This window comes from Macrotis lagotis, chromosome 1 (assembly GCF_037893015.1).
Source record: "Macrotis lagotis isolate mMagLag1 chromosome 1, bilby.v1.9.chrom.fasta, whole genome shotgun sequence".
In the NCBI taxonomy this organism is placed as follows: Eukaryota; Metazoa; Chordata; class Mammalia; order Peramelemorphia; family Peramelidae; genus Macrotis; species Macrotis lagotis.
The window spans coordinates 665,327,682-665,351,175 of record NC_133658.1 but is presented as its reverse complement, the minus strand read 5'-3'; the positions used below and the strand labels follow the sequence as shown (position 1 = coordinate 665,351,175).

General features: G+C 37.2%; 1 protein-coding gene across 1 annotated transcript in view; it reads right to left on the bottom strand.

The window, feature by feature from the left end:
• NEMP2 (nuclear envelope integral membrane protein 2) overlaps positions 1–23,494 on the bottom strand; it is a 143,619-nt gene that overhangs the window by 36,062 nt on the left and 84,063 nt on the right. The window contains exon 2 of the mRNA XM_074212544.1: positions 81–554. Coding sequence (XP_074068645.1) covers positions 81–554 — 474 coding nt within the window. The remainder of the gene's footprint in view (positions 1–80; positions 555–23,494) is intronic.

Sequence of the window (23,494 nt, the reverse complement as noted above, 5' to 3'; positions counted from 1 at the left end):
AACTGCGGGGGGAAAGACAAAAACAGAAAGGAAACGGGGCAGGAAAGAGCGGGCGATCGGGGCGCGGCACCGCAGGTTACCTGATAACGCGGCCGCCGCCGCCGCCCCTTGCGCCGGGCCCAAGGGGAGGAGGACCAGCGGCTGCAGCCACAGCAGCCGCAGCCACGGGCCCGGGCCGGGCCGCAGCCTCGGGGCCGGCCGCAGCCTCGGGGCCGGCCGCAGCCGCGCCTTGCAGCGCCGCCGCATCCCGCGCCCGGGCCTCCTCCCCGCGCCCGGGCCTCCTCCCGCGCCTTCTCCGCTCGGCCCCCAGCTCCCAGGCTGGGTTGCCCCGGCCGCCGCGGCGGCGTGGGTACCGGCTCTGCGGCGGCGGAAGTGGAGAGAGAGACGGGGGGAGGGCAGGCTGGGGAGGGGGCCCCGGGGCGGCCCGCAGGGAGGCTGCGGCTCGGGCCCGCCCCGCCCAGGCCTCGCCCCTCCGCCTCGGCATTGCCGCTTGCGGTCCCGCGCTTCTCGCTTCCCCCAAGCGACTGGCTGCACCGCCCCCCCGGCCGCAGGCTCTTGTGGAGGCCGGGGTCCTCAGCTATTCATATCAACATTTACAACAATCGTTCATTTGTTATTGCTGATTAATTTGTTAATCAATTATTAATATCAACTTATTTATAACAATCGTTCATTTGTTATTGCTGATTAATTTGTTAATCAATTATTAATATCAACTTATAACAATCGTTCATTTGTTATTGCTGAATTATTAATATCAACATTTATAATAACCAGTTGATTAATTTGTTAATCAACAATTATTATCAACATGTATAATAACTATTCATTTGTTATTGCTGATTAATTTATTAATCAATTATTATCAACTTATTTATAACAATCATTCATTTGTTATTGTTGATTAATTTGTTAATCAACAATTATTAATATCAACATTTATTTATAATAATCATCAGTCATTCATGCTATTGTTGATTAATTTGTTAATCACAATTATTATCAACATTTATTTATAATAATCATTTGTTTTGCTGATTAAGTTATTAATCAACAATTATTAATGTCAACATTTATAATCATCATTCATTCATTGTTGATTAATTTATCAACAATTGTTAATATCAACATTTATAATCATCAATCATTATTGTTGATTAATTTATCAACAATTATTAATATCAACATTTATTTGTAATCATCAATCATTATTGTTGATTAATTTATCAACAATTGTTAATATCAACATTTATAATAATCATCAGTCATTCATGTTATTGTTAATTTGTTAATTACAATTATTATCAACATTTATTTATAATAATCATTTGTTATTGCTGATTAATTTATTAATCAACAATTATTAATGTCAACATTTATTTATAATCATCAATCATTCATTATTGTTGATTAATTTATTAATTATTGATATCAACACTTATAATCAAAAATCATTCATTTGCTATTGTTGATTAATGTATCAACAATTGTTAATATCAACATTTATTTATAATAATTACCAGTCATTCATGTTATTGTTGATGAACTTGCTAATCACAATTATTATCAACATTTATTTATAATAACTATTCATTTGTTGTTGCTGATTAATTTATTAATCAATAATTATTATCAACATTTATTTATAATCATCATTCATTATTGTTGATTAATTTATTAATTATTGATATCAACATTTATAATCATCAATCATTCGTTTGCTATTGTTGATTAATTTATCAACAATTATTAATATCAACACTTATTTATAATAAGTAATCAGACTCCAGAGCTTAATAAATGTTGTTTGATTTCTATGTATCTGGCACTGTGCCAAGGATATAAAAGGCGGCAAAAGACAGCCTGCCCTCAAGGAACTTACAGTCTACTGGGGAAGACAACATTATACATGGAGAAGCAAACCTATATTGAAAGCAAACTGTAATTTTAGGAAATAATTTTAAAAGGAAAGGCACTGGAATTATAAGGGCTTGGAGAAGGTCTCTTATAGAAGGTGGGATTTTAGTTGGGACTTGAAGCCAGAGGGGTCAGTCAGTAGTCAGAGAGAATGCAAGAGACTAAGAGGGGAGAAGCAGTGGTGGGTAGGATGCAGCTGGTTTACACCCATTAGACAGCACTAATACCTAATTATATGTTGAGTTCTGAACAGGTTGTTACAATTTTTCATCAAGCCAATAAGAACCAAATTGAGGGGCAGCTAGGTGGCACAGTGGACCTTGGAGTCAGGAGTACCTGGGTTCAAATCCGCTCTCAGACACTTAATAATTACCTAGCCATATGGCCTTGGGCAAGCCACTTAACCCCATTTGCTTTGCAAAAACCTAACAAAAAAATAAATTGAATTTACCGGAACAACCTGGAATTGAAATTGTAAAGTTGGTAGAGTTTTGGGACCAAGAGGGGCCGCCTGGAGTTTAAGGTCAACCCTAGCAGTGTGGCATGTTTATCCAGCAAAACATCACTATTTTTATTAAAAAAAAAAAATAGATGTTTTATAATTGATTTGGCATCGATGATTGATATTTTAAATGAAATTTCTCTTCTTTTAAATGCACTGCAAGCAAGAAATATGGACATAATAAAGGCTGAAAAACTCGGAATTAGATCTGTTAAAGCATTTCAAATGTTTGGAAAGGGAAAGAGTCCATATCGGGGGAAGTTAATGAATTAATTACTTCAGAAAAATACAAAAATATAAAATTTGTAGAAAATCATCCATTTGTCAGGCTTCCTTGGGAAAAGATGTTTAGAAAACATAATGAACTTGAAAAAAAAAAGACTAATGGATTGTGAACATTTAAAAACAAGTTGTAGCCAATTTCAAGATAGGAATAAATTATAACTTCTCAAAATTTTGGAGCCAGATTACTGGAAAACTGAAGTACGAGTTCTATGGACTGAAGAATAATTGCTTGTATTTAATGATATTTTTAATTATCAAATTGATGTTAATGATTATCGAGATTTCTTGGGAAATGTTTTTAAAAATTCCCAGAACTTTGCAATTCCTGAAAGTGTTCAAAGAGCAAAAATTTTGTCAGAACAATTGCTGTAAGTTCTGCAGAAGCAGAAAAGTATTTTTCAAAGATGAATATTTTTATATTCAGAGAAGAGACCACGTCTAAGTGTTTCCTAATAGATCAAACACAATGACTATCAGTCTACGGCTAAAGGTATGGGATACTACTCCTACAGTGAAAAGATGGTTAAGGATAAATTACTCAGCCAATGATGCTCAAATAAAAGATAAGAAAATTGCAAATGAGGATGCCAATAAAGAAGCAATATGGAAATATCTAAATAGTTTTGTCAGGTATTATTTAATACTTTTTCATTAATATTTTAAAATTCTTATAATCTATTTTTGTGTACCTCTTTTATTGTTCTTATTTGACTGTTAATTGCATGAAAATTTAACTACTTTTTGGTATATCTTTTTGTATACCTAAAACAGTCATTAGGGCAGAGAACCTATTAATTTGAATAATACCACAGGAGTAGAATGTTTTGTTCCTGCAAGAGCTAGGAAGTCAGTACCAATAGATAGACTGGCGAAATTCCCTCCTTGAGGATTAGAGAAGTGACTTGCCTAGGGTCATAGATAAAAAGTGGTAGTGCTAGGGTTTCTGATTGCATCTTTTGCCCTCTTTCTATTGAACAATCACAAGCTAGCTTCAGAGCAGTGCAGTTTTCTTATATAATTGTCCTGTGTTTATAACATCTTAGGGTGGTACCTTTCTAGTCTAGCAGTATTTACTTACATAATTTTTAGAATTAGGATAACACAGTGGAAAATGATAAAAAGAAACAGGTGATATCTTGAAAAACAAAGTCATTTTCATGGAGGTGTGCCTGGAATGGCAGTAGAGTGGGAGGCAGCAAGGCAAAGTACCAAAAAAGAAGGAAAAGATATTTAAAGTGCTTGATAGCATGCCATTCACATAGTGGATGCTTGCCTAGTAAATATTTGATGAAGATTATGAGTGGATAGAATGAATAGAATTATCCCACTATTCCATAATCTGTTAATAAAAAAATTATCTCTCTCTCTATATTTATATACAATAATAAATATTGTACACTTAAACACTCTGAAATATATATACATATGCATATTGTATTATCTTGATAAGGTTATTTGTGAAAGTGAAAAAAAAAAATTTTGAACTGTGAACCCTAAGATTCTATACCCAATGATAAGCTTTTAGAAGTAGTTATCTGGGTTTTTTTTTTCCCATCTCAACAAGTATTTACTGAATATTTACAGTATTCAAGCATCATGAGTAGAACAAAGAGAAGCACTAATCTCCCTTCTCAAAGCACTTAGACTCTAGTATAGTGCTTCTCAATTGGAAATCTTTAACATTTTTTATTTTAAATTTTTTCCCAATTATATAAAAGGTAGTTTTTCTGTTAGGGATCCTTGAGGACCACAGTTGTGAAATGACAAGGGTATGGTTTAAAGACTCTCTTGGCTGCTTGTTTTGCAAACACACTGACTCAGTTTCTCAGGAGACCAGCATGACCCAAACCCCTTTGCTTTTCCATGAGATCAGCATGACCCAGTTTCTTTGTATGTCCTGACATTGATAAAAAATCGCATTATAGCAAGAGCAATGCAGTATGCATAAGAATGTGTAACTTTAACCAATGTGTACTGATCTAACCAATGTGTAATCTTCAATATAATTGGTACTTAAGCTGGTAGCATGAGTTGTCCACAAGTATGGAAGTAGACTAGGATATAAACTGCTATGTGACCCTAATAAAATTTGGAGTGCTTTAACATCTCTGCCTCTTGTCTCATTCACTGCAAGCTGAGAATAGTCCTCTGATGGTCAGAGAACTCAAGTAGCCAGTGCACCTAACAGTTTTCAACATTCATCCTTTTGCAAGCTTATGAGTTCCACATTTTCTACCACCCTCCCTTCCCTCCCCCTTCTCTATGGCAGTGAATAAACTGGTATAAATTGTATATGTACAAATGTATTTAACATATTTTTGAGTTGTTTTTATGTTGCATCTGACTTGATGTGACCCAATTTGGAATTTTCTAGGCAGATACTTGTGTGATAACTGAAGTGGCTATTTCCTTCTCTAGTTCATGAGAAAACTGAGGCAAACAGGGATCAGTGAATTGCCTAGATCACACAGTGTAAGTACTTGGGGTCAAATTTGAACTTAGGTCCTTCTGACTGCAGACTATCCACTGAGTGCCAGATTTCTTTCTTCCTCTTCTGCTTTTTTTGTTGTTAACATATAACTTTCTCCAGTTTCCTTATTCCCAATCCTGAGAGTTACAGTCCTACCCAGTTGTCCTCTCTCTTATGCTTTTGTACTAGCTTTTCTTCCTATTTGGAATGCCCTTCCTCCTTCCTCCTGCCTCACAAAATCCCTCCTCATTTCAACACTCAATTCAAGCATCACTGTAACAAAATTTTTCCTTATCCTCTAATAGAAATAAATACCTCCCACCATCCTCCTACTCCCAGCTGGTGCCCTCCCTAACTACCTTGTGTTTATATTGTATTTATTTTGTATTTATATATACATATGTGTTGTCTCCTTGAATAAAATATAAACTACTTGAGGTCAGAGACTTCCAGGATTTTTGTCTTTTAATAACTGTTGATAATTGATTAATTGTGCCACTCACCTTGAATCCTCTTTTCCCCAAATTCCTAGCCAAGATCAGTGAAATCTGCAGTAGACAACCAGCAGACATTTGTTAATCATTTACCATGTTCTATGAATTCAAAAACAAAATTGGTAGATAGGTGGTGCAGTGGATAAGAGCTGGGTCTGACTTCAAAAAGATATGAGTTCAAATCCAGCCTAGATGCTAGTAAACTGTATAAAACAACTTAAATTGTAAACCCCTTGAGGACAGGAATCTTGCCTATTTTTGTATCTTCATATTTACCACAGTTCTTATCAATATTCATTGATATTGGGAAATCCCTTCACCTCTGTTTTCTTCAGTTTTCTCAATTGTAAAAAGATGATAATAATAGCATCTACTTCCTAGGATTATTGTGAAGATCGAATATGTTTATGGGGCTAATTGGCATGGATAATAGAGTGCTGATCCTATTTGACCTCAGACATATTATTAGCTGAATGACCTTGATCAAGTTACTTAACCATATTTATTTCACTTTCCTCATTTGTAAAATGAGTTGGAGAAGGAAATGACAAATCACTGCATTATCTTTGTCAAGAAAAACCCAAATGGGTCCTGAATTCAAATTTGACCTCAGACAGTAGCTGTTGAACCCTGGACAAATCATTTAACCCTATTTAACTTCACCTGTATGAGCTGGAGAAAGAAATGGCAAGCCACTTCAGTATCTTAAGCAAGAAAACTCTTAATGGATCCTCTGTCCAAATCTAGTTTCAGATCCTCCTTAGCTAGGTGACCCTGTTTGTCTAATTTTCCTCCTCTGTCAAATGAGCTAGAGAAGGAAATGACATTCCTTTTCAATATCTTTGCCAGGAAAGTTCCAAATGGAGCCACGAAGAGTCAGACACAATTGAAAAATGACAGAATAAAAGCACTCTTAGCACAATGCCTGGCCTATGTTAGCTATAATAAATTATTAAATGAAATAGCCCTGCCCTCAAAGAGGAGGTTATGGCACCTAGACAGTTTACTTTTCCAAAGTTTAGTTTGGTTGGGACTACACTGATCTAATAGATACATTTCTTTCATAATATTAAAAATATTCTACAACCTTGCATGACTCTCACCAGCCTTTTGTCTAATATTGCCTAATATCACTCCCTTCCACCTAAGTGCTGCACATTTAGCCTGAACTTCACATATCTCCCTCTAGTCTAACCTATACACTATGCTCTCACACTTTTACATTTATTAGGTTATTTGTTTACTACCCTCTCTTAACCTCTTTGATTGTTGAATTCCTTCTAACCCTTTAAAGGTCAATTAAAATATTGCATCTTCCAGGAAACCTCTCCTCATCTCCACTCTCACTTGGTAAGGACCTTTTCTTTAAAGCCCCCATGGCATTCTGCTTGGTGACTCTCTAATGTGGTTATTATATTATGTGTATTCTAACCTTTATGTTCGTGTTTTATCTATTAGACTAGCTAAACTTTGTATCTTTCCCAGAGCAGGTAGCCAGTGCCTGAGAAATATTTGTATCATATTTATAATCTTGTAAAAAAAAAGTCAATACTATCAAAGAGTTTATTTCCTTAGAGTGGAAGGAAATAAATTAATCCTGGATATATTCAAATTATATGTATGATTATATTGTGTAATACCAGCTCTTCCCTTTGTGTTTGGGCCTCCAACATCTACTCCCGAGTACTTTGTGGTGTAGAGGAAGTGGGTAAAACCTATGGTGTGACTTTGGGAAAAATATTTCCCCAGAAAAAGTAGCCTTATAGGTCAAAGAAAGAGAGCTACATATGTGTGAAAATAGCTAGACTCTCACTTTGTATTTAATTCAACAACAGGATAGTCCCACTGATTTTAATTCGAATGAGTCCTTCACGGTCTTGCAGACCTCTTCTCTCACCTTAATATTCTGTTGAGATTAACTAGAAACTTCCAGTCCCATCATGCTGCTTTGTTGGTTTTAACTACAGAGAATCATTTAATGCTTAATCACTTAATAAATAAATAAATGATCTTTGTTGACTTTTAGGACACGAAAATTAACATTTTACAACTTAAAGGTTAAGACATTCTCTCTTCAAATCACTTGCCATATCGTCCCTATGACTCAACTTAATGCTAATTAAACTTTTTATCCTAGAGCCTTGCTTCTTTATTTCTTGAAGAAGCCCAGTCACATGGACCAAAGTGGAAAAAATTATTTTCCAGGAGTATACTTGTATTTCTAGGTTGAGAAACTCTCCAATGTGGTTTAGAGCTCCTCAAATGAGGTGCTATTGACCCCTGCTCACTGAGCTTCTTCATTGAGCTGTAACCGCTATTGTCTGTTAACTGTGGTACTAATAGGGATTTCCTAGTTTAATAGCTTCAAAGACTGCCAAACCAACCCCATTTAGTTGCATCTGTCCAGCCAGATAGCTACACAAGTACTTTGTCATTTTAAAGTCTGACCTTAGAACCCCTTTTCTTCCTGCTTCTTATCAGGGCCTCTCCATATAAATTATGTTGCAAAACTCCTAGCATATCCCTAAACTACTAACCTATACCTAGCTAGTAGCTGGTTAAATAGCAGATGCATAATAGCTGTTGACACTCTGCTTAGCTACTCTGCTTAGGAAAACTGCAAAGGAGCCAGGGTAAGAAGTTTCCTTTCAACCCTCCTATTTGCTGTGCACATCAATTTAGGGGTAAGCCTGAAAAGGTTTGAGTACCAGTAGACGTGATGACATTTTCCCTTCCTTCCCATGGACAACTAAAATCAGAATGGAACACCTTGAGCTTTTTTTAAGCTAAGGTCTTTCCCAGGTTTCAGTTTGCCTGAAACAACATAATTTCAGTGCAAGTACACCCACAACAATACTCAATGGCAATCCCTCTTTGATTTAGCATGGGTGGGCCAGGATCTCCTACTGGGCCATCACCAGCTGACATGTCCTATGTCCTGCCACTGGACTCTGAAGACTAGAGGATAGAGACAGGCTGATGACTTTGCACAGGCCTGTCTCTCTTAAAGACAATTCACGTGCAAGTCAAGACAGCAAAGTGGATAGAGCACCGGCCCTGGAGTCAGGAGTACCTGAGTTCAAATTCGGCCTCAGACACTTAATGATTACCTAGTTATGTGGCCTTGGGCAAGCCACTTAATCCCATTGCCTTGCAAAAAAAAAAAAAAAAAAAAACCAAAAAACCCAAAAACATCACTCTTCTGTTGTCATTGGTCCTCTTCAAGAATAAAAGATGAACAACAATAATGAAATCAGACTATTCCCTGTAACATTTGTTTTTAGTTTTTATCCTGTTGTGTGCCTTGCCGGCTAACTTATCTGTTAGCCATAACTAATACTTCTCTCAGGTGAACGTTGAAGAGGCAAGAGACAAAGACTGACAAGTTCTATATTTTCCAAATGCCAGATCTTAAATATCCTCTTAGTCCCTGGTTTACCCCCCACCCCCACCCCAATTCACATGGAGTTCTCCAAGTAGCAAATCAAACAAATGTTCCCCAGCTTGTGGGCAGCAGACAGTAAAGTTTACTTCCTCAGGCTAGTACTTTTCGCACAAAGATGCTATCACTGGTTTAGCATTAAACCATGCCCCAGGAGGTGCCAAACAGGAAGAACACATAAGAAGATCCAGAGACAGGACCTAGAAGATTAGGCCAAGGGCAAATCTGGACAAGAGGTCAATTAGTCCATTCCCAGGCAAGCAATGACCTCTCTGTGACTCTCAACAGTCTGTCACACTATCCCTAATCTGTGAACATATGTAGTTTATCAACCTTAGTTCCTCTCTACAAAGAAAAACTTAAGTAGATGAGCAAACATTTACTAAAGACCTTAAAAATAAGTGCTGAAAATATAAATACAGGAAGAAAGTCCCTACCCTTAAAGAGGTTACATCCTAATACAGGAAAATAACATAAAAGGGAGCTACAAAAGGGCACAGGTGTGGGGGTTATGATAAAGAAAGCCTATGGAGAAGAGTCAGAAATGTAGACTGGACAGAAATGAAGACTTGGTTGAACTGGATCTCCTCCTTAAATTAGAGGTTTAGGGAAGAACCAGATAATCAGAAGAATACATGTATATGTGTGTGTGTGTGTGTGTGTGTGTGTGTGTGTGTGTAGGAGGTGGGCAGCTAGGCCTTCCAGTACCAGTAGTCCAAGGGTGAGATGAGTTTCCAAGGTGAAGAGGTTTTTCTGTGATAATGGTAGAGAAAGTCCTAAAGTGAGTCAGCAAGCAACTTGGAAAGAAGTACATATTTATCAGGACAAGTAAGAAGCCTGAGTCCAAGACTGAGATTCCCTTGCCAAGTCCATTTATGTATTGTGTTTTTTTTTAAAGACCAGACCATATTTTCTGAACAAATTTACCTCGGTGATATGAATAGAAAATCAGATTGTGAACTTGACAAAGAAAGACTGTGCCTTGCCTAAACTCTATCTTCCCCAGTATTGTGTAGGCTGCTCAGCACTCAGTAGGATATTAGTAAATGTTGAATTGAGTTAACCATTTTGTATATTTTATTTAGACCCTTACACAAGACTTAATTTTCAGTATTTAGAAATAAGCTGAAAATCTATGTCGTTCAGAGCTAAACTAGACCAAATCAAGCCAAATGGGGTCAAAGCAGTCTCAATGAATAGGGTATAATATATCTCAGAAACCACTGGGAACAATCGGGTTTTGCAGATGTTGTGAAAGGGTGGTGAAGAAGAGGACAGGAGGATTTATAGTGTAGAACAGTAAAATGAATGGATGCATGAATGAAAAACCAGATTCATATGTTTATTTTGTTCCAGGTTCTGCTCTGTGTGCTAGGGTTACATATACAATGAGGTGGTTCCAATTTTATTAGGGGAAGACAACATATATAGGAGAGTGATTGCCAGGAAAGGAAATTTGGGTCTGAGGAGACACAGTGGTGGTTAGTTGATTCATAGAGCAGTCAATTGTCACAAGGTTTGCAAAAATTAGAGTGTTGATTTGATTAATGTTTCCAGAGTAAAAAGTTGAAGTTCTTGGGATGTTTAAATGCAGTATCATATGGTAAGATATTTTGGATGAAAGGTCAGATTTGAAGTATAGTCAGGTCTGAGGCTACCTAGGTATAGAGATTCAGATTGCACTAATTTATCAATCTAAACAATTCAGTTCCAAGGTGGAAGTTATAAAACTGAAAAAAATTAACTTCTCTATTATAATGGCAGGCTCATGGAGATCAGTGGTGATAATTTTTATGGTCATTGGGCAGAAGGCAGAGGAATTGTCTTCCTGGAAGAAGTCAATCGGAAGTGGCCATTGCAAAAATGAAAATTATGGAAGGTGCCAGGGAAAAGGGGGTAGCAAATGAGCACTGAAGATTTAGACTAGGCTTCTGAATGTCCCTAGCCTTGAATTAATAACCCCTTTTTGCGTTCCCCCACAGAAAAGAATCCCCTGTGCTCTCTGGTAGCTTCGCACTTCTCCAACTTTCCAATTCCTATTTCTGCCATTCAGAGATCATTTTGGGAGCCATGGCACTCTTCAATATTGGAACAGAGACTCAAAGATAACTACAGATTTACATTGATGTCTACTTTATAGATCTGCTGGTATCCAACTAAGGGTAGTAACAAAAATCATTAATTTAGGGAGAATGTTTTCCTCATCCTGAGCTTTATACATATATACATATATATATATGTATACATATATATATATATATATATATATGTATACATATATATATATATACCATCTTTTAAAAATCATTCTTTAATGTTTGCCAGGGGTTATTATTCCTCTTGAATTTTCCAGATTCATTAAAAGGGTTTTCTTTTTCAATTATTCACAAGAGAAGATAGTAAGGTATGGTGGTAAGAATACATGATTTAAAGGCAGGTCACTAAATTCTGAAATTTAGTTATGATATCATGTGACTAGATAAATCATAAAATCCCTCTGAGCAGAATTCCCTCATCTGCATAATTAGATAGATAATATTTAATTTTACCTATATCAGTCTTGTGTGCAAATTATCTTTGTGCTCTCCAAAATATTCCATGTTATTTTTCATATTATTTATTTTTATAATCTTTTTTCCTTTTTTTACCTAATATATTAATTTTAATAAGTCATCTTCAGGTGTGAATTTTTTTTCTTAGAGCTCATTAAGACATTCTGTTAGCAGAGGTAGCTTGGTCTGGTAGACGGGAAAAAAAGAAAACTCAAGCACAATAACCCCCACAATTGAACAGGGAATCTGGAAATCTAAAATATATTCCTGGCTCTGTCACTAACTAGCTACAAGTCTGGGCAACTTATAAAATCTCTCTGGGCCTCACTTTCCTGAGACATAAAATGAGAGGGTTGTACTAAACAATTTCTACAGTCCCTTGCAGTGCTATATCTGGAATAACAATGATTATTTCTTTGGAAAACTGTTTTGCTGTCCCCTCTCTTTCTTAGGGATATTTTCACTCCCAGATCTTTGTTAGTTTCATGCTTGCATAGTGGATTTGTTTTTGACAAATCTCAAATCAAAATGAAAATATTGTATTGTTTATAAATTATTAAGTAATTTATATTGATACCATATAACAATATGCTTAATAGAAATATGTGTGCATGTAATTAAAGTAACCTTTTCAGAAGTATTTTGACTGAATGTTTTAAATTCTTCTTTCAGCTTTTCACTTTTGGTGAAAGAAATCACAATTTGACTTCCAGCCTCTGCATACTTATTCCTAGAACTCTTTGCACTTCAGAGCTAATTAATTTTCAATAACTGTCACAGCATTACAATCAGACAGGATGAATCAGATGTAAAGTGTAACTCCCAAGTGCTACAGGAGGTATTAGACATCCTTCTACTACTGTGTGCTCTTTGATAAAAGATCGAGCCTGTTATTTTGGTACAACCTGCAAGTGCTGTTAAGATAACAGAGATTATATGTCATCATTTTCCCTTCTTTAGAAAGCTATTTTCAGAACTTATTCATCAAGTAGAAAAAAATGTCAAGGACTAAATCTGGATGCACTCTCTCATCTCTACCTCCTGGCGTCCTTCAAGTCCCAGCTAAAATCTCACTTTTTACAGGAAACCTTTCCTGATCTCCTTTCATTCTAGTGCCTTTCCTCTGTTGGTTATTTCTACTTTATCCTGTATATGACTTTTTGACACAGTTGTTGGTATGCTGCCTCCTCTGTTAGACTATGGGCTCCTCTGGGTCAAGGACTGCTTTTTTTTCTTTTTTTGTATTCTCAGAGCTTAGCTCATGGTGGTGTTTGTCCTTTGTTCTTGAAGAAGATTAAGACATCAGGGAAGTGATGCCATGACAAGTGTGAATTGGATTTGAGTGAGGGGGATGCTGTCCTAAGTCACCAGCCTCACTTTCTTCTCCAGAGCTATCTAAAGCCAGTGATCAGAGATGGATCAGGTTGACAGGAGATAGCTCTGGTTCTGAGGCAATCAGGGTTAAGCGACTTGCCCAAGGTCACACTAGTGTCTGAGGCTACATTTGAACTCAGGGCCTCTTGACTCCATGGTTAGTATTTTATCCACTATGCAACCTAACTGCCTCCATACATCCAAATTTGAATTCAAGCCTTACTAACCCTGGGCCAAATTTCCTGGGCACTATGGCATCACCTAGCTGCAAAATGGGTTAGGCTAGACATAAGAAAAAACTTAAAATACATATTGGGGCTCTGATGAACTCATCATAATTATTGTATGAATGCTATCACTCATTTTCATTTTCTATCTTTTCTATGTAGCTGCTTATAGTTATCTTTTCTACCACCATTCATTCTCTTAGGGAACTTTGTAATCTGCCACTTTGTACATTGAAATCTTCCAATAAAATGGAGTTTCTGCTACTATGATCTTGGGTGTTGCTGTATGAGGCTAGTCTAAGGTTCCTTTTCTTTCAGAGAAAAAACAGGTTCCACCAGATTCCTGATTTTTTCCCCATAGGATTTAGAGCTGAAAGAGACCTTAGAGAATTTGTAGATTACTCCCTCCCTTCATAGATGAAGTGATTTATTCAAAATCATATAACATAAGAATTTGAGCTGGGAATTGAATCCATGACTTTTTACTGTCAATTCAGGTCCTTCCTATATTGCTTTTAACTTAAAGAGCTATAGTTCTTTAATTAGTAGTAACAAAAAAAAAATTTAGATCTGAAAAATACTTTACAGACTGTCAAGTCTGACCCACCATTTTATAGATTGAAGAAACCAAGATTTTAAAAGAAGAGTTAATTGATTCTTCTAAGAGAAATAGTAACATGATTGGGATCTAGAGCTCTCTTAATTCCAATGCTTTCCCTCTCTCTTAATCATTTCTTATTTATCCTGTCTATATCTGTTTGCATATTGTCTTCTTCCTTAGATTATAAGCTTCTTGAGGACAGGGACTGTCTTTTGCCCCTTTTTTTGTATCTCCAATGATTAACATTGTGCTTGGATAAAATAGGTGCTTAATAAATGTTTATTCAACATTGAATTGATTCTAAATTAGGTCCTTTCTCTAATCTGTCTTTCTCAAGAGAATTTTAATTCATTTCAAACATTCCTACTGCTTTCATTCACAGTTTCTAGGATGGAGTACTTAAACTCTCATCTCAATATTTCTTGAGTTTTAGTACCATATAATTTTAGAGTTTGAAAGGAACTTTTCTTTAGCTTATTCTCCTCTTCTCATTTTTATAAAAATTAATCATAATCAGTTAAAAAGGTGGCAAAAGAATTCGTTAGAAAAAGGGAGAACTCAAGGAAGAGATACTGCACAGTTTCAAAGATTGTTCCTTTTTTTCTAGTTTGTTGGTGTCCTCTACTTTCATGGTTGTTCAGTTATTTCATTTATGTCTGACTCTGTGACTGCCATTTGGGTTTTGTTCCAGTTCATTTGATAGATAAGGAAACTGAGGCAAACAGGGTTAAGTAACTTGCCCACACAGCTAAGAAGTATCTGAGGTCAAATTTGAACTCAAGATGAGTCTTCCTGACTCCAGGCCTGGTACTATATTCATTGAATCACTTAGCTGCCTCCCTTTGTCTAGATTTGTGCATATAGGTTTGTTACATAATTAGAAGCAATGTCATATATTTGGGATGGGCATTATGAATGCTGAATTTGTGGATTATTTGTGGGAGAGGAATATCAGAGGAAATGGGAGCAGCTACTAGGAGATTTGCAACCCAAGAATCTATCATTTTATTTTGTGGGGGGGAAAAAAAAGACAAAAATTCTACCTTTTTTTGTGAGCCTGCTTCAGTAGCAAAAAACAGATTAGTTTTCTGAATGAGTTAAACTATTCAATTTAGAACACTGTGAGTCCTTTATGGCTAGTGAGTAAACAGTAAAAGGATGTAAAGGAATATAGCTAGTTGGCCTAAGAACAAACTACACCCACCCTGGACTTGTCATGACATCTTGCCTTGTACTTTTAGACACACATATGTGCCCCCCCCAATGTTTCTACTTTTTGCTATTAGGGAAAGTAATCAGCATTGCCATTGCTTCTGACAGGGACAAGAAAAGGAGCTGCCTTATGGCTTCACTGGTAATTCTAGTGACTCACCAAACAAAAACACTATTCCTTGGCCTGCTCCTTCTCTCTGTTATAAGCTTCTTGAAGACAGGTGATGTCTCATTTCTGTTTTTGAGTTTCCTACTTGCATGTAAGCAATTAATGCATTTTCATTTATTCATTCATCTCTATCTTAGTTAAGCATTGTTAGAAGAATATTTTGGGAACTGGGAAATAAAATTTTGAGTAATGCTTCTGAGCATATTTTGTATGGTGGTTTACTTGATATTACTTGTATTTTTACATCTGATGTGGCTAAGGTTTAGAGGGGTAAGGGAATAAGAATTTATTTTTTTATTTGTTTAGGTCAATGAGGTTTGAGTGGCTTGCCCAAGGTCACACAGCTAGGTATTTATTAAGTGTCTGAGGTTGCATTTGAACTCAGGTCCTCCTGACTTGAAGGCCTGTGGCTCTATCCACTGCATCACCTAGCTGCCCCCAAGAATTTATTAAATATCTACTATGCTAGGCATTTTACAGATATTATTCCACTGAATCCACACAACAACCTTTCCAGGTACTATTATTGACCTCAGTTTTACAGTTGAGAAAACTGAGACAAACAAAAGTTAAGTGCTTAGCCTACAGTCACACTGTTAGTGTTTGACGCTGGATCTGAATTCAGGTCTTTCTGGTTCCTGGTCTAGCATTCTATTCATTAAACCTCCCATCTGCATACATAGATTAGTTTGAAATATTCCATGATTTTTTTTGACCAGTACATTTATTTGATAGACTTTTTTTTAAGATTCTAACTTTATGAACGAGACTAAAGAAGCTGCCAAGAATATAATCAACATAGTAATTTTATGGTTATCATATTTAAAATAGAATATTTGGAGCTAGAAGAAACTTTTGCAATCATCTTGTTCAACCCACTCTTTTTATATGAGGATGCTGTCTTTCTTAATACTGATCTCTCTGTCACCTAACAAAATCTTTACTGAGTATAAAGCTAGAAATGAAAAATAGCAGCCGGAAATGTTTTCATAAATGAGTTTTCTTTGCATTGTGCTGTGCTAAATCTATTTATTCTGTCAGGTATTTGCATATTGAATCAGAAGACCAGACACTTATAGCTTAATTATTTGCTTTCTCTCCCTTCTATTTACTTAAGGTTATAGGATTTAGAGCTGAAAATGAATGGATAGATGAATAAAAGTACTTATTAGATGCTTTCTGGATGTATGGAATCTTAGAAGTCATAAAATCCAATCTCCTCACTTTACAAATGAAGAAACTGAGTAGCAAAGAGTGAAATGGGCTACACAAGTCTTTAGCAACAGCCCAGATCTAATACCGTCCCACCCCATTCTCCTATTCCCAGCAATGGCTTCTCTTGTTTAGATTTTTTTATAACATCTTTCATCAAAATACTTCAAAGGACATTTTAATCAACCAACTTTCATAAATGTTATGTGACAAAGAGCTAGAAAGAAATGTAGTTGAGGGGCCCCACCCTGGGAAGTAATTAAGAGAAAAAAAAAGTGGTTAAAAGAAGGGACCGGGAAAAAAAGAGAGAAGGTGGAGCTGAATGAGTCATGACAGCTCTGTGGTTGTAGGCTGTTAGAGCTCAGTTAAATGGGCTTCCACCCTTCTAATCTTCCAAGTGCCTCCTGGAATGGTTTTGACAGGGAGGACTATTCTACTTCCATTGAGCAGCAAAAAGGAAAGAAGGAAGTCCTATTTCTGGCCTCAAAGATGCAGGTTAGAATTTGCCCACCTTACCACAGGGCATGTGTGTCCTTGGAAACCACCCTTCTCAACAGTGTTCTGCTGACTTTCCTTTTTTTTTTTTTTTTTTTTTGCTTAGTGATAATTAAACAATTTAGTTAAAATAATTTCTCTAATCTTGGATACTTTCCCCCTCTCTCCCTTCTTTCCTTCCTTCTTCCTTCTTCTTTTCCTCCCTTCCTTCCCCTTCCTCCCTCCCTTCTTTCCTTCCTTCCTCCCTCCTTCCTTCTTCCTCTCTCTCCCTTTCTTTTCTGTCTTTCCCTTGCTTCTAAATAAAGCAAAAATGGCTGCCTAAAGCAGAGTTGAAGCATGAAATGGTGAAAAGAGCAGGAATTTAGACAACCTGGGTTCAACTCAAGGATACTGCATTTACCAGCTCACAGCTTCACAGAATTCGAGAGCTTGGAGGGAATTCAGGTAGCCAAGGAACCCAACCTACACCTGAGGGCTCCCTACTGTAACACACCTGACAGGCCTCTGCTTGAACACCTCCAAGCAGGGTGAATGCAACACTTCTCTAGGAAGCCCATTTCACTTTTTGGGCAACTCTAATTGTTAGAATGTTTATCCTACATTAAGATTAAATTTGTTTCCTTGATGCTTCCACACTTTGCTCCTGATCCTGCTCTCTGAGGCCAAACAAAAGGAGTCTAATCCTTTTTGCCTTTACAGCCCTTCAAATACCTGAATACCATAAATAAAGTGTTGCTTCCTCACTTCTACCTATCCTTTCCAGGCTAAACATCTCAATTTCTTGAACCTATCCTTTTAAAACTTAAGGCCCTTTATCATCCTACATATCTCATTTTTGATTACCTGAGATTTCCTGCTACCAAAGAGGCAATTAATAAATGTTTATTTCTCTGACAGATTGTTTTCTATTTGTTTTTTGTTAATGTGGTTGTTTTATATTTTTGAAGTTGTTCTTTCATTTCTTTTGTGTTAGCATATCTTTATACATAATAATTCATTTTCTGTCTTCTGGTTTTGTTATGATTTCTTTTTTGTTCATTTACTCTTATTGTTTTGATTTTCTGCTTCCTTTTTAAAAGGTTAGCTAAAGGTTCATTCATTTTGGTAAATTTTTTTCCCAAAGAAATAACTTTATCATTTCTGTAGTTTTTTGATTTCCAGTTTATTTTCTTCTAATTTTTAATATATTCTCCTTTGTTCTTATTTTAGGATTGTTATTACTTGTTACTTAATGCTCTCCATTGCTATTTTGTTAATGTATATTTAGAGGGATATAATTTTCCCTCTGAGAATTGCTTTTAGTTTCATTCTAGAAATGTTTGTATGTTATTTTCATCATTATCATTTTCTTTCACATAATTACCAATTGCTTTTATTATTTATTCTTTGACCCAATCATTATTTTAGATTTCATTGTTAAAGCCTCCTTTTGAGCTGATTCCCTCCACCCCACACTACACCATCCTTTGGAACCTCTCCAGCTTATGAATTCCCTTCTTAAACCCTAGTGTGCAGAATTAAACAAGATACAACAGATGAAGTCTGACAAAAGCAGAGAAGAATGGGACTATCAATTCCCTAGCCCTGGAAACTCAAATGCAGCCCAAGATGCATAAACTTTTTGGCTTCCATATCTGTTATATAGTTCTTATGTAATTGTTCAGTCATTTTTTCAGTCAAATGCAACTCCTTTGTGACTCCATTTGCGGTTTCTACTCCAACTCATTTTACAGATAGGAAACTGAGGCAAACAGGGTTAGGTGACTTTCCCAGGGTCACAAAGCTGGTAAATGTCTGAAGTCAAATTTGAGTTCTCCTGACTCCAGGCCCAGCGCTCTCTCTGCATGGGCCGCCTTTCCAATTCATTGTGCTTCCTTCATGGAATCTCTAGACAGTCCAGATGTGACACTATCATGAATAACAATATCATCCTTTTATTTGTTTTATTTTTCTGTAACATTGAAAGGGGTATTAAACAGCTGTTTACTCCAGTTGTTCTGTCTGGACCCTCTCTCCTGGAGAAAAGCTTCTAGGTTTCCCCTAGGGGGCATCCAATGGTTGTTCTAGTTTTATTGAAGATGTACTAGGTGGTTGTAACACATCTGTTAAGGAAGGCAATATATACTAGTAACACTTTACCCCATCCTCATTTTGGTAGATTGTTATGGCTCGTGCTTAAAAATGACATCACTTGTGTCTGACTTGGCTGGTCATTCCAACACAAACTCAGAAGGCTTTATATCATTTTATATCAGGCACAAATAGTAAATATGAACATTTGGAGGTGAAATATCTCTAAATTTGCACATCGCATGTTTCTTTTGAGTTTATCACAATTCTGCTTTGCTTATAGAACATGTCAGAATTTGACTACAATTTGAATGTATTATGACAGTTTTTACCCCCTTCTTTGATGTGGGTAAGCCACACTGGTCTCCCATGTCTCACCATCGATTCCAGAGTTCTTCAGTCCTTATGTATAGCTTCCAAGGTGTGTAGGAAGTTAAAAACTATCATAACAACACATTACATTTATACATGAATTTTACAGACTACAATGTTCTTGAACAATGAATTTTTTTAGGTTTTTTTTTTTTTTTTTTTGCAAGGCAAATGGGATTAAGTGGCTTGCCCAAGGCCACACAGCTAGGTCATTAAGTGTTGAGACGGGATCCAAACCCAGGTACTCCTGACTCCAGGGCTGGTGCTTTATCCACTGTGCTACCTAGCCTCCCTGACAATGAAGTTTTTTTTAATACTATCTCATTTGATTCTCAATATAATCCTATGAAGTAGGAGGAAAAGTGAGGTTCAGAGAGTTTAAAAGACTTTCCTTAAGTCATCTAGCCAATAAGTGGCAGACTTAGGGTTCTGATCCAAATTTTCTGATTCAAATTCCAGTTGTCTCCCCTCAGTACAATGCTGCATTAATTTAAAAGCCTTGTGAACTTTAGACAGTTTACTTAGGATAGTGTGTAAAGTCCATTTGAGTGACCTTGGGGTAAGCAAATTTCACATTTTATTGACTCTTGAAAGAAACCTCAGAATCTCCATGTTTTAAAGAAACATTAGGTGGGAAGATCCCTTTTAAGAGCTTTAAATTACTTTGAGGAAGGTGGCCTTTGTTCCTGTTTACTCTCTTTCTCCCACTCATCCACCTACTCACTCATCACCCTTTCTGTAGCACTCCTACACCTGGTTTTATGTACCTGCCAGGCACTCTCCACTGACCTGACTCTCCCAGGTTTGACATCCCACACACCCACCTTCTCATTTATTCTCCCACCTGTCCACCTACTCACTTGTTATCTCATTCACATGCTTGGACCTGTTCTCACTCCCACATTTGAATGACAGAGAGAGAGAGAGAGAGAGAGAGAGAGAGAGAGAGAATGAGAATGCCTGATGACCATTTTGTTTTTTCTTAATAAGCTTCATCCACAAATAGATCATTGGTAAAGGAATATTTTTGTTGTTTTCCCTGCCCCAACATCCAAACTCATGTACAATAATTAGCTTTTCCTTTCCTCTGGGAATAGGATGAAATTTGGAGAAGAATTTTTGATATAAGAAAAGTATTTCTCTTTTTAGAAGTGATTTTTAAAGACCCTAGGCTGAGGTTGTGCTTTAAAAAAAAAAAACATTTCCACCCCTATTGTGTCTGCACTTGAAATTACTTAAGACAACAGCTTGTATCCTAATTAGGATGAGCCTAATTAGGTGTCCAGACTTCTCTCTCCCTTTCACAGATTAGAACTCTTTCTTTCCTTCTTGTATAGTGTGTCGAGAATTGTTGAATGATTGTTTTATGTATAACCTATATCAGATTATTCGTTGTCATGGGAAGAGAAGAGGAAAGGAAGTAGAAAACTGTGGAACTCAAAAGATGAATATTGAAAGATACCTGTATATGAAAATGAAAAAAATAAAATTCATATATTTTTTAAAAAGAATATTGTTGAATGGTAAGTAATTTCAAGTTTAGGGGAGGGCCTATACCCTGGTAGGTCCATCAAATCAGTCATTATTTAAGACTGGTATGAATGAATGAATGAATGAATGAATGAATAAGAAAGCATTTATTTAATGTCCACTATATTTAAGGCACATATCTAGCTACTGGAGAATCAAATACAAAAGTGAGATAGGTTTTACCCTGCAGGAGCTTATAGTCTAATAGGGAAAGACAACACATATAAGGCAATTGTGGTAGGGGAAGTGAGGTTTTTATTTGGAGATTCAAAAGGATTATGATAGAAGAAAAGGGTATAAACATTTATATAGTGGCTATTATGTACTACACACTGTGCTAAGGGCTCATTTGATCCTCACAACAACCCTGTGAGGTAAAAGTGATATTATCCTCATTTACAACTGAGGAAACTGAGGCAAGCAGAGGTTAAGTGACCTACCTAGGGTCCTACACTCAATATTTAAGACTGGATTTGAACTCATGTCTTCCTGACTCCAGGCCCAATGCTCTATCCATCTACTGCCTAGAATGAAACCATAATCAATAAACATTTATTTTGTTGTTTTTGGTCATGTCCAGTCCTTTGTGATTTTATTTGGGGTTTTCTTGGGAAAAATGCTGAAGTCTTGCCATTTCCTTCTCTGAATCATTTTACAGATGAGGAAACTGAGGCAAATAGCATTGCTAGAAAAATGTGGGCATCTAAAAGTTTCAGAGATTTGAGCAAATGTGAAGGAATTCACTTAAATTTTTTAAAAGATTTTATTTGAGTTTTACAATTTTTCTCCTAATCTTACTTCCTCCCCAACCCACCCCCCATGGAAAGCAATCTGTCAGTCATTATTTTGTTTCCATGTTGTACATTGATCCAAATTGAGTGTGATGAGAGAGAAATCACATCCTTAAGGAAGAAATAAAAAGTATAAGAGATAACAAGATCAGACCATAAGATACCTGGGTTTTTTTTTTTTCTAAATTGAAGGGAATAGTTCTTGAACTTTGTTCAAATTCCACAGCTCTTTATCTGGATACAGATGGTATTCTCCAATGTAGACAGCCCAAAATTGTCCCTGGTTGTTGCACTGATGGAATGAGCAAGTCCATCAAGGTTGATCATCCCCCCCATGTTGCTGTTAGGATGTACAGTGTTTTTTCTGGTTCTTCTCAGTTCATGCAAATACCTCCAGGCTTCCCTAAATTCCCATCCCTCCTGGTTTTTAATAGAACAATAGTGTTCCATGACATACATATACTACACCTTGCTAAGCCATTCCCCAAATGAAGGACATTTACTTGATTACCAATTCTTTGCCACCACAAACAGGGCTGCTATGAATAATTTTGTACAAGTGATGTTTTTGCCCTTTTTCATCATCTCTCTTAAGGGTATAGACCAGTAGTGGTATTTCTGGATCAAAGGGTATGCTCATTTTTGTTGCCCTTTGGGCGTAGTTCCAAATTTCTCTCCAGAAAGGTTGGATGAGTTCATAGCTCCACCAACAATGTATTAGTGTTCCAGATTTCCCACATCCCTTCCAACAATGATCATTATCCTTTCTGGTCATATTGGCCAGTCTGAGAGATGTGAGGTGGTACCTCAGAGAAGCTTTAATTTGCATTTCTCTAATAATTAATGATTTAGAGCAATTTTTCATATGACTATGGATTGCTTTGATCTCCTCATCTGCAAATTGCTTTTGCATATCCTTTGACCATTTGTCAATTGGGGAATAGCTTTTGTTTAAAAAAAATATTACTCAGCGGAGCCAAGATGGTGACAAGAGAGGATCATGTCTTAGGCTCTCTTTCATAAATCTTCAAAACTAAGGACTTTAACTAAATTTTCAAGAGACAGAACCCACAGAGGGACCCAGTGAGGTAGTTCTCCTACTCAAGATAACCTGGAAAAGAGCAGAAAGGCTCTACTCCCTGGGGTTGGAGGGGCGGCCTGCCAGAGGGGTGGCCCACCAGAGCCAAAGAACTTCAGCCTCCCGGAGGCAGCCCCAGGGCGCTGGGAGCCGTGGCTCACAGCAGTGGGGGAGTTTCCTGAGCTATGCCCAGGGAAGCACCAGGTACAAATTGGGAGAAGGGGGGTGGGAACCTCTGTCAGAGTGAGCATGTGAAGTCCAGCCCTCAGGGCACACAGTGAGCAGCATGGTCTGGCAGCCAAAATCCAGGAAAAGGAAGCACAAGCTGGTAAGCAGGAACCCCCAGGGCATGAGCCCATTGAACCTAGGGAGGGGAGTGAAGAGAGAGAGACTGCAGAGCTCTGTCCTCTGCCCCTGAAACAGGACTCCGGAGCTCTGACCACATTCAGATCCTGATCGCAGTCTATCCCCCCCCCCCCATAGAACAGCAGGGCCCCCCCACTTCAGCCCTGTGGCGGGGGCACATATGGTCATTCATAGTCCAGGAGGGAGGACAGAGCCTCACACATTGAGACCCTTGTGGGAGTGTCCCAAAAGCTCAGGAAGCACCCCCAAAATAGGCTTAGGCTGGGAAAATGAGCAAGCAGAGAAAAAAGAGGAACACCATTGAGAAATACATTATCTATGATCCCAAGAAGGAT